Here is a 12,148-nt window from a genome sequence, read left to right as displayed (position 1 = left end):
TTGCTTGGACAGACAGAGAAGATATCTGGAAGAACATACAGGAACCAGCAACACTCATCATCTCTGTGCAGAGAAGTGGTCACTAGGGGACAGAATGACAGGCTTTTCACTTTAGGTCCTTTTGTACCTTCTGATTTAAAAACATGTGACCCAGTGGGAGGGTATAGCTCAAGTGGTAGAGTGCATGCTTAGCATACACAAGGTCCTGGGTTCAATCCCCAGTACCTCCTCTTGAAAAAGAAAGTAAAATAAATAAGTAAACCTAATTACCTCCCCCCCAAAATAAACAAATAAAAAATAATAAAATAATTTTAAAAAAAACATGTGACCATATGACCTATTCAAAAAATGCATATCTGAACTCTTCTAAAAATGAACATATGCCCATGCAACTATATAAACACATGTATAGGGGAAATATAAGATTATTACATCAAAATGGTAATTATCTTTTCCTTCTTTCCTCTATTTCTCCAGAATTTTTTAATTTTGTTTCAATGGATATTTTTTAAAGTATTGTTTTCTATGTTTAACTTACTTCTTCCTTGACTGTACCAGTATTTCAACCAGCAATCCTGTTGAGAAAGATCAAGATGAAGACAAGGGACTCCAGAACCCCAATATTCACAGAACTCAACAAAGGAAAAACCTACCACCCCTATGAAACACACGAGATACAAATAAACAACTACAAAGAACGGTGCTCTAGATGGGCAGTAAAAACTGAGAGGAAAATACCTTTCCATCTGGAAGCAATCACTGAACAACATAATGCACGGCCAGGTTCACAATCCTACTAGAGACAGAGAGTTCCTTGTTTCAAATGACTGCTCTTAAACTTCCTGTGTTTTCCCTCATTCTCATTACTGGTAACCAAGGATACCACAGGTTTTCCTAAACTTCCATTTCCCAAACATCAAACTACTTTTCTTTGTTTAAAAAGGGAAGGTAGTAGTGGGGAGGGTATAGCTCAAGTAGTAGTGCGCATGCTTAGCATGCATGAGGTCCTGGGTTCAATCCCCAGTACCTCCACTGAAAAATCAAATAAATAAACCTAAACACCTACCCCCTGCAAACAAAACAAAATAAAAGGGAAGGCAGTTTAAAAAAAAAAAAAAAAAAAGAAAGAAACAAATTTTGATTAAAAAAAAAAAAGTGTATCATTGTCGTGTTTCCTGACATTGGGTAAAACAGAGTTGGAAAAAACCTCCAAACCCCAGCTGAAAGAAGGGAACTCACCTCATCCTGAAACCAGGGAGCAGTGACCCATCCATGGAATGAAAAGCAGACACGCCAATCAAGGGCTTACCAGAGCCCCTCAGCTATGGTGATCTTGGGCGTGGCTTCTTAGGCTGACATTCACTTGAGTCTATCATCTGACACAGTCATTTTCTTGGTTGCAATTTATGAGCTGCCAGTGTTTACTTGTGAGACTGTCTGGAAGCTGGAAGGGAAGGAAGATAAATGCACCAAAGCCCAGCTGAGCAACCGATAGGTTTTACATTTTATTTCCAGGAAATGACACCTTATTTTCACAAAGAAGAGGTATGCCATCCTCTCAAGTAGAGGCTGCCTTCGCCTCTGAGGGCAACCAGGGATAACCAACCTGCCCAAAACAAATGTTAACAGAGGTGCTTCTGAGGTACCAAAACAACAACAACAACAACAACAACAAATTTAAAAAGCAGAACAGAAATATATAACCCATTCAACATGTAGTGAAGCAGAGTCTCCTAAGTTCCCTGAAGCAGTCGGTGTGGTGAGTACCGGGGGTGCTCAGACAATGGTGGCAGCAGGGCTGGCCAGCACGGAGGCTCGTGACGGAGAACTTCTTAACTCAGTCTCTGTCCCACGTGGCTCTATCCCGCACTCTGTCTCAGAGCGGCCGAAGACCTGTCCAGAGAGAATCTTCCACACCATCCCAAGCTCCCATCACCTGGCAGTCTTTCATGTGCCCCTGGAGCATGGTCTTCAGGACAGTCTCTTTGCTTTGGAGAAAAAAAAGTGAGATAAAGGAAGAGCCTACATTTCCTTCCCTGGCCTCCCTGCTGCCACCCTCAGTTTCTTTTCCACACAGCAGCCAAGATGAACCAAGAAAATAGATGTCAGATCTTACGACTCTGCTCCAAGCCTAGTCCTCATTTCTCCCAGAGTAAGAGTCAAAGTCGAAGTCCTTCCAGAGGCTTATAAGGCCCTAGATGATCTGCCTCGCTACCCAACCTCCTGACCTCCCTTCCTACCCCCTCCCCATCACTCACTCCACCCAGCCACACTGGCCTCCTTGCTGTTCCTCCAAAGTCCCTAGCACGCTCCCCATTCCTATTCCCTCTGCCTGGGACACCCTCTCCCCAGATGGCAACACGGCTACCTTAAAGCATAAGTAGAGCACTTCTGAGCTTTACTTTATATCCCCTTCTCAGTGATTACCCTCACTACCCTATCAAAACTGCCAACCCTCTCCCCGTCAAGCCCCATCCCTTTCTTGCTTTATTTTTCTCCACAGCACAAACCACATCTAACTGATCAGATCTGCACTTCTCTTTCTATTCCTCGTACCTAGAATATTTCCAGGCACAAAGCTGGCCTTCAATAAATACATCTACTAGAGGAAGGAAAGAACTAGGCATACAGCAACAGGCAGAGAGGCGTGATTCCTCCTCTGTCCAGAGAGGGAAGGGGTAGGAGATCTATTATTCACTCGCCTGGGTTTTCCAATCGCTTCTGCTTCCTTGATCGCAGGGAAGCAGGGATCTTGGTTTCCACACAGGGCACAATAAAGCCACCAAGGAGATTTGTTCCCGCCCTTGAGATTAAGGTCTGGAATGCTCTGGTAGGCAGATTGAGAGGATTATAAAAGTCACTTTTTTCCCACTTTTGGGCATCCTCTGAGGGAGTGGGCCTGGAGCTGGCCATACCTTCAGCCTTGGAACTGAGAGAACCACGCAAGGCTCCCTTCCTCTCCGATAATGGCCTCACCTAATAGCTCACAGGAAAGTACAGAAGCTACAAGTTCTCTTGACTCCCCTCAAGCAAATTTCCTTGCCCCGCCTCTCACACTAAACTCTTCTCTCTATAGACAGAGGGTGTAACCTCCTACGTTTAAAGACTAATTCCTCCATCTGTGCTCTGCATGCCCTCCCCTCCCCTGCCTTCCAAAGAATCTTGCCCTGGCCTTGGCCTTTCAGTGTCTCCTCTACAGGGTCAGCAACTGAACATGTGCAAATCTCTCATGTTCTTAGAAAACAAATCAAAATTTCCTTTTACCCCACTTCCTCTTCCAAGTACAGTCTTCGCTTGGTGCTGCCGCCTGCCATCTTAGTTGTGGCCAAATTTCTTCAAGAACTTGTCTATTCTTACTCTCCTCTACTCCCTCACCTCAAATTCATTCTCCAGTTCACTGCAAACTGGCTTCTGACCCCATCAGTCCCCCAAACGTGTACTAGATAAAGCCATCAGTGTCCTCCACACCTGCTACATCATCCCAAGGGCAATTTTTCATCCTTATCTTGTTTACCTTCTCAGCAGCATTTCACACTGACTCCTCAATTCACAACCATGCATTTACTGAAGACCCACCAAACACTCTTTCAGGCCCTGGGAAAGAATACCACATAGAGAATGCCTGCCCTCAACTTTACACATCGAGGGACAAGAACACACTAACAATACAATTTCAATCTGGTAAGGGTTTGAAAAGTAATAGGGAGGTGTCTACAAGGCAGTGAAGGGGGCGCTACCTCAGACAAGGTTGTGGTCAGGAAGGCTCAAGGCACACCACTCTAATGTCTCTGGATGCCTGTCCTACACTGCCTTCTTTTTCCACCTCTCTTCGGCCACTCCTCATCAGTCTGCCCGGCATACTATTCTTCCACTATCTACCCTTACATGTAGGTGTTTCTCAGGGATAGAGACTTGATATTTGACTCTCATCACCCACAGAGAGGGTACAAAGTGGCTCATTCGCTTTCACAGCTCATGATCCCCAAATCCAGTATCTTAACTCAGGTCTGTCTTCTGGGCTCCAGACCCACACACTGAAAAGCCCACTGAACAGCTCCAGTGATGCCCTCAGGTGTCTTCAACTTAATTTTCAGTTTAAAAGTAAACTTACCTCTCTGCCAAACTGCTCCTTATTTCAGTGAATGCACCATCCACCCAGCTGCCCTGACCCAAGCCTGGGAGTAATCCTGGACTCCGAGCTCTCCTCTTATTCCTCACAGTAAACCAGTCCCACAAACCTGCAGATCTGCCTCCTTAACCACCACTCAAGTCCATCCATCTACGTGCTCCATCACTACTGCTACTTCTCTAGTCCAGCCACCATCATCCTTGGTTGGGCTGCTGCCTCTATTCTTGTTTCCATCCCCATTTATTCTCTTCACTGCATCCACATTCACTTATCCAGAAAAACATAAACATGAACAGTCACATCTCCACTTAAAATTTTTTGATAGTTTTCCCACTGCTCCTAGGCAAAAATCTCCAATGCTGTTTAGAAGACCTTCACAATCCAGTCCTGCCTACTTTTCCAGCCTCACTGCTCAACGCTGTCCCAGCACTCTACAGTCCAGACACAGGGCAATTGTTTAAGCCCTAAAATCCCCTTGCTTTCCTACTTCTGGCCCCTATTACCTACACATACACCCACATCCCCTTCACTCCCCTGCCTGCCCTTGACCTTTACCAGGTACCCTTGATTTCTCTTATGGTAGCCCTTTACTGTAAGCAGCTTAGGTCTCGCATCCAGACCAAAAGCTCCATGAAGGCAGGGGCTGCATGTGCCTTGCTCACTTTTATCCCCAGCACCTGGCATTTGGTAGATGCTAAGAAGGAAAGGCTGAGAAGAGAAGGAGCAAGGAAGAGGTGTTTCTCTGGGGTTACTTTTGGTTCAGGTTTCATGGGACAAGGGTGAAAGAGGTCCAAACTCTTCAGGGTAGGAAAGCAGACAGGCATTCAAGCAGAGCCCTAGCTAGGAACAGGAGCATGTCTGGTCTTAATCAGAGTTTCTAAGAACCACAGCAGATGGCAGTTGGACAGGACATATACCCAGCTGATGCAGATACCACAATGATGATGTACTGAAGTCTGTGGTGTTGGGAGTAGGGAGGCATAAACAGTGACCCCAGTCACTCTCCATGATCAGTCCATGGAAATCTAGAATACCAACTTATTTGAGCTTGCTCTAAAAATATTTTTTATCTAGAGTTAAGTATAAGAATCAAGAAACTCTCGGGGGAGGGTATAGCTCAGTGGTAGAGTACATGATGCACAAGGTCCGGGGTTCAATCCCCAGTACCTCCATTAAAATAAACAAATAAATAAAAACAGAAACTACCCCCCCCCCAAAAAAGAATCAAGAAACTCTCAAGGGGAAGCTGCTCTGGTTAATGACACTACTCTGTATTCACACATATGGTCTTCCCATGCTAAGTTCTTGGAATTATGTCTGAAAAGTAAATCATAAAGTTATGGGGAGGATCCACTTTTTAGAGAGCCAAAATAACTCTCCTATCATTAAAAAAGAAGAAGAAGAAGAAGAAAAAGAGGGGAGGCATGAGAAACTTCTGCTGTGGAAAACAGTAACAAATAATCTGAATAACCTCCCACTGGGCCCTCAGGGATAGCCAGAGCTGCTCACGCCTGCTTCTTCTGATGCTCCAGAGTGTGTTCGTGTTCCTTCTCCAGGCCCTGCTGCCCTGCCTGGTGGCCAGGACTAGGCCAGCAAGTGCTGGTCTTCCCTTCATGACAACATGATGAGGGCTCACCAGAGTTCCCTGACTCAGCAGGCAGGCGGTCAAGATCAGCCCTGGATCTCTCACGCTGGCTTGCATGATTCCCTGATACCCAGCCTATGCACCTGGGGTACACTGAGGGGTAATTATCGCATCTAGGAAGGTCATCCTTCTAAGCTGTGAAAGCTTTTCCAGGTCCCTGGGTGAGGTGGTAGCTTTTGGTGAAAGGGAGGAGACACTGCACTACAGAGCACTAAAGTCGGGAGTGGGCTTTTGACCTCCAAATGGAAGGACCATTCGGAATTCCCAAGGACTATGGAGTCAACAAGAAATTTGAGGTTCTAGGACTTCCTGGGTGGCTACTTCATATATTCCAATTAATTCCATAGCTGACTCCTGCTAAGATCACAGTTCCTTCCCTGACTGGATGAACAGTTCCCATGCTGTCCTTGTCATTTCCAACTGGCCATTCTGACAATAAGGGTTACGAGGCAGACACCCATCAAGGGACAAAGCAAGGAAGGACAATAAGAGACAAGAGAAGAGACGGGAAGGAAAAAAGGGAGGGGCAAAAAAAGGGGTGGTGATGGAGAAATGAGAAAAAAGCTTCTATTAAAAAGTCTGCTAATTTCTGATCCCATGACAGTTTTGCAAAGGATGAATTTTTAAGTCAGAATTATTAGAATCCAGTATTACAAACTATTTGAGTGCATGCATGTGGACACCCCATCCCATGCTGACCTTGCTGAGAGCCACTGTCTCTTAGACAAACAGTGTACTCTGCCAGGCAGGCATGCTGACTTCATGCACATGACCCTCTAGATTCTCGGGGCAGGACTGGGTGGATTAAAAGTATTTGCTAACAAGTATTTTCTCTGGATGAGGTCAAATTGCCAGGCACTGTTATTGCTTCCATTCTCCATATACTCCATTACAAGGCTCTGTCTTCTAACAAGGGATGAAGGGTAGTACCAGGGAAAGCCTCCCAGGTGGGCAGGCAGACACTCTCTTCAGAGTAACTGCGAGTTTCTCCCATCCCGTATCTGGATCACCCTCCTCCTAGCCTCCAGGAGGCTGGCAAGAGCCATCAGCCACACGATCCTACCTGGGCCAATCTTCCTAGAGACCACCAACCCTTGAAGGGGCCCCTGTCTTACAGATTCAGGAAAGCTGTGGTTCATAAACCTTTCTCCCCATCTCAGCACACCTGAAGGCCATGGCACATGCCCATGAGTAGCTTTGGTTCAAAATTATAGTATCACAGGAGCTGGGGAGCGTAGTCTGAAAAAACCCCTGGACTGAAAATCACTGTTCTCAAGGACAAACAAGATTTTATTTCCAGATAATTTTCTTTTTTCTTTTCTGAGCACAACCCAAAGAAACTGCTAGGGAAAGCTTAAAGTGAGAATGTTAACACTCTTGTCAGCCAACCAACATTTAATGAGAACCGAACAAACGGGGAAGGGGGAGCAGCTGACTGAACAGAAGACTCTGCTCCAGCACCTCAGCAGCTCCAGAGGGAGATCCTCTATAGCGGATGTCAAAAAATGCCTTCTCCTCAGAAAAATCTCACGTCAATATCCCAGAGAGCCACAATTACTCATGCAACAAGCACTTACTGAACATTTGTTATCTGCCCCAGCTCCAGGGCATCCTCCCTCTGACACAGGCTCTGGCATCCTAACACTCTCCTCCTATCCTCTCCTCTGGATAATCTGGCCTCACAGACTTTACAAAGAATCAATGGCTAATCAATCACGAGGCTTTACTCCTCCCATGGGATATGGGCCTTGAAGACAACAACCAGCCAGGGAGGCCTAGAGTGGGGCTGCTTTGGGTGGAATCAGAGCCCCATGCTGCCACAGACAGGCAGGTCTCCCTCTCCGAACTTGTGATAAGAGCAACCCCTGCCCAGGAGGAAAATGGCCCTGCCACAGTGTCAGAACTGTGACAATTACAGGCTTGCCAATCCTAGTTCCCAGATCCTACGTTTCGTCCTTTTAAAAATTCCCATGCACTGGGGATTAAACCAGCTTTCAATTGGCAAAGAAGGTTGGTATTTGAACTGAGAATTTTCTCTAAATCCCATTCTGCAGCCCAGTGAAGCTGTTGATAGCTCTGGCACATATTTCCCTAAATCAAGCCTCAGAACCTTCTGTCTGCCTCTAGGGAAAACCTCAAAGCTGCACTCACTGCGATAACTGCAGAAACTGAACCGGGTGCCAGAACTGCTCTCAGCCAGTGGATGCAACAGGGAGGCCAGCTCGGTTTACTGTGGCGGCTCCTAATGTTACCAAAAAGGCAGCGAGGCACCCTCTTAAGCCTTTGCAGAGAAAAGAGAGGTTTGATATTATTTACTCTGCAGAATTAACTCTGTGTAAAGGGAATTAGAAGTGAAGTTAGAACACACGGCTCCTCTTTCCCTTTCCAATGCTGCATGAAGACATCTACCATGCCTGGACTTGCGAGAAGAAACCTAGTCAGTGGGCTGGGTGAAGAAAGTACATGAGTGTGGGGAGAAAAGGGAACCCTCGTGCACTGCTGGTGGGAATGTAAACTGATACAACCACTATGGAAAACAGTATGGAGTTTCCTCAGAAAACTAAAAACAGAACTACAGTACAACACAACTATTCTACTTCTGGGTATTTATCCAAAGAAAATTAAAACATTAACTTGAAAAGATACATGCACCCTCAATGTTCACTGAAGCATTACTAACAATAGCTAAGATATGGAAGCAACCTAAGTGCCCACTAACAGATGAATGAATTAAGATGTGGTATATACTCAAGAGGTGGAATATGACTTAGCCACAAGAAAGAATGAAATCATCCCATTTGCAAAAACATGGATGGACCGAGAGGGTAATATGTTAAGTGAAATAAGTCAGACAAAGACAGTACCGTATGATTTCACTTAAGTGTGGAATCTAAAAACAAAACAAATGAACAAACATAACGAAACAGAAACAGACTCATAAATACAGAGAACAACCCGGTGGTGGTTGCCAGAGGGGAAGAGGATGGGGGAATGGGCGAAATCGGGGAAGGGGTTAAAAAGTATAAACTGCCACTTACAAAATAAATTAAGTCACAGGGACATAATGTACAGCAAAGGAAGATACTAAAATATTGTAATAACTTTGCATGGTGACAGATGGTAACTAGACTTACCCTAGTGATCATTTCATGACGTATGAAAATATCAAATCACTGTAAGTCAATTACACTTTAAGAAAATAACAAAAAGAATAACAACAAAGAGAAGAAAACAGAAGCATTCACAACACCTCAGCAGATACTTCTTAAAGCTTCGGCTGTCCTCATGCTCCTCTGGAAACATGTAGACATCCTGCCTTGTCTCGGCCACCAGGGAGACACTGACAGGAAAGGGCTTCTCATGCCTCTGTGCTTTGCTTGTACTGATTCCTCTGCCTGGAAAGCACAGTCCTAGCTAGGGAACATTTAGGACTTAATTCAAATGGCACCTTTTCTGTGAAGCTTACTCCCATACCTCCACCAGCCCAGGCCAAACTGAACGTTCTCCCCTCTGCAGTTCCTAATGGAGTGATGGGAGGCAGAGAGGAAGAGCAACGGATTCTGCCAGAATCGAGTGGCTCCTGGGAGGTGAAAAACCTGTGGGAGCTCAACACTGGGCACAAAATCCAATGGCACAGAGTTGTCAAAAAGTTGAAAACACTTTGGTTTTGAAGGACCACAGGGGGGCCATGCCACCCCAGGCCAGAATGTCCTCCCTGGGCATCACAGGCTTAAGCCCACTTCCTGCTCAGCACCCACACCCGGCTGCCCAGCTCTAGCTGACCAAATGACTACCAGTTCCACCACAGCTGCTTGCAAATCGGCATCAGATTTCTGGCCCTACTCAAAGGGGCTGACATTTGTTGAAGGGCTAGAAGAAAGCAAGCAATAGACAGAAGAGCCTATTCTTAGCACTGTAGCTTTTATTAAGCCTTCGGCTTCCCTGGGCTTAGAGAAGGGTACACCCAAAGACATACATGAACATGGGTCACTAATGGCCAGGTGGTGGGAAGCTTTTAGTTCTTCTCTGATGAGCCTTTATGTCCAACCAATTGACATCACAGCACTCTGGCTCTGAGCATTCCCAGAAGGTACTGCTGTACTAGATTTTTAAGGGAACTGAACATGATAATCGGATCCACCCTGCTTCTATGCACTCTCATCACTGCCCCATAACCAACCTTTCCTATCCAGTAGCTTCCTTATGCTTTGCCCCAGGACACATCCTTTGCCATAAGAACATTCAAGTCTCAAGCAGAGTGGCTCTGCAACCCTCAACACAGCAGGCCTAAGTGTGATGAAATCATTCAGTTAAATGAGCAGATATTCACTACGCAAGTGTGGTTCTTCAGCAAAACATACACCCTTCCCCAATCTCTTTATCCAAACTGACTGGGAGACTTGTTTGTAAATATATTAGGATGCCCAAAGTCAACATAGTAGAATTAAATTGATCTCTTTTTGGTTTAATATTTTATACCTAATTTGTGTAATTATGCTGTGTCTCTTACAGATGGCACCAATAAATATGTTTTCTTCACATTTCTTGGCATTCTCCAAGTTGTGAATCTTTGACTTGTACACATCCTATTTATAATTTATTGTATACACAACCCAAGGTTTTTGCAACACCTAGACAACTAAACTGTCTTGAACAACGGCACCATCTACTGAGCAGTACAGCAAACTGTCTGACAGTGTTTTCTAATCACATCTTTTTTTATCCCCATAATCGACACAAACACGTACGCTTCCCACTTCCCTGATGCTCAAAATAACTGTGTTAATTCTATCTCAACTCTTTCTCGTATATTCATTTTCTTTAAGCCCCTTTACCTTTCCCTATTTCTTCTACCTCTTCCTTAGCTCAAGAATCATATATCTGACTCTTCCCCATCCAAAAAAATCTACCTAGGTTTCTAAGTTCTTTATTGAGGGGACTCACCTCTTGTTCATACCCACTCACCTTTTCGTTCCCTGATGAGGACAATTCGTCGTTCTTTAACTTCTGAGCTCAGATTATCTACCATTTTATTAATGCAATTGTCCAGAACCAGGGAGTGGGTTTTAGACTTGATGTCCTTCCGACAAATGGGGCATTCTACCTTCCGCTTCATCCATTCATTGATACAGTAGGAGCAGAAGCTATGGGCACAGTTCAAGGTGACAGCCTACGGTAAGAACGTGAACACACACATCAGAACTCTCTTGCTTCCCCAGAGTGGTTGTGATCTCAGAGCTAGGACAAGAGTTAATTCCCAAGGCCAAGTGGAAATTTAACCATAACCTCACCTAGAAGGCTTACAAGGGGTATTAGAATCATCTTTGGAATGGGAAATTTTAAGCTTCATGTTAGATGATTCATTTTCTCTCAAAGTTAAATTCAAAGACTCAAAGGCTGACTCGTCTATTCTGTTTCACCAACTCAGACCACACTGCCAACATGGGTTAGGTACCTTGCATACAACTGTCACTGGACACAAGTAGGACTAGCAAGCGTGTGAATGTTTGTATAAATAATTCATTATTTCTCTTACGAAAACAAACTTATGCCCTAATGGTGAATTAGAACCTCAAATTTTAGATAAACAAGATTATATTGTATAGCACAGGGAAATATATACAAGATCTTGTGGTAGTTCACAGCGAAAAAAAAAAATGTGACAATGAATATATGTATATTCATGTATAACTGAAAAATTGTGCCCTACACTGGAATTTGACACAACATTGTAAAATGACTATAACTCAATTAAAAAAACCCCTCAAATTTTAATATACAAATGGGAGCACATATGAATACTCAGTATACAGAATGGAAGGAGGCATCCTCTCTATTGAAAAGCTAAAAAAAAAGTGTATGTAAAAGAGAACTTAGGCTGGAGAAAAAAAGAACTAAAAAGCGGGGGGGAATGTAATGGGTTTGACTGACAGTGCCTTAAGTAAATAAGCCTATGAAAAGAGAGAAAGCAGAAGGAAGCCTTTATTTGAGGGGCTCCTCTGAGTAACCACAATGGTCCACTTTCTGCCAGGGTCCTTTTCACTCCCCAGAATATAAACCATTCTCTTCATTACTCTTGTGTATGCACCCCTCCTAAGATACAACTTTTTCTGTAGCTCAAAAAATCTTCATTCCTGCTTTTAGGATAACAGTGGAAAATAATAGATATTATGTATTTTCCAAATGCCAAGCTAACGCCAGAAAGCCATCTAGGAGACATTCTCAGTAAAGGATGAAATGAATTCTCATAAACAGGACTAAAAACCTGTCTGATTAAAATGAAACCTCTTCCCTACACTGATTTTAAGAGGCTACCAGTAGAAAAGGTCAGGCACATGCTGTAAGCCAAACACAGGTCAAGCTTGTCTCTTGAA

At 44.3% G+C, this 12,148-nt stretch overlaps 1 protein-coding gene across 5 annotated transcripts in view; it reads right to left on the bottom strand.

Annotated features, from left to right (window-relative positions):
• Window positions 1-1,481: 1,481 nt before the first annotated feature.
• RNF8 (ring finger protein 8) overlaps window positions 1,482-12,148 on the bottom strand; it is a 34,982-nt gene continuing 24,315 nt past the window's right edge. For 2 of the 5 annotated variants that reach the window (XM_006173285.3, XM_032462982.1), the window contains exons 7-8: window positions 10,740-10,944; window positions 1,482-1,988 (exon numbers count right to left, since the gene is read on the bottom strand). In XM_006173285.3, coding sequence (XP_006173347.2) covers window positions 1,972-1,988; window positions 10,740-10,944 — 222 coding nt within the window. In that variant the 3' untranslated portion in view covers window positions 1,482-1,971. Of the gene's footprint in view, window positions 1,989-2,702; window positions 2,828-10,739; window positions 10,945-12,148 lie in introns of all 5 variants that reach the window. The other 3 variants (XM_032462984.1, XM_014556473.2, XR_004313556.1) reach the window with 2 other exon arrangements.

Source organism: Camelus ferus, chromosome 20 (genome assembly GCF_009834535.1).
Source record: "Camelus ferus isolate YT-003-E chromosome 20, BCGSAC_Cfer_1.0, whole genome shotgun sequence".
In the NCBI taxonomy this organism is placed as follows: Eukaryota; Metazoa; Chordata; class Mammalia; order Artiodactyla; family Camelidae; genus Camelus; species Camelus ferus.
This window is presented reverse-complemented; position numbering and strand designations above follow the sequence as displayed.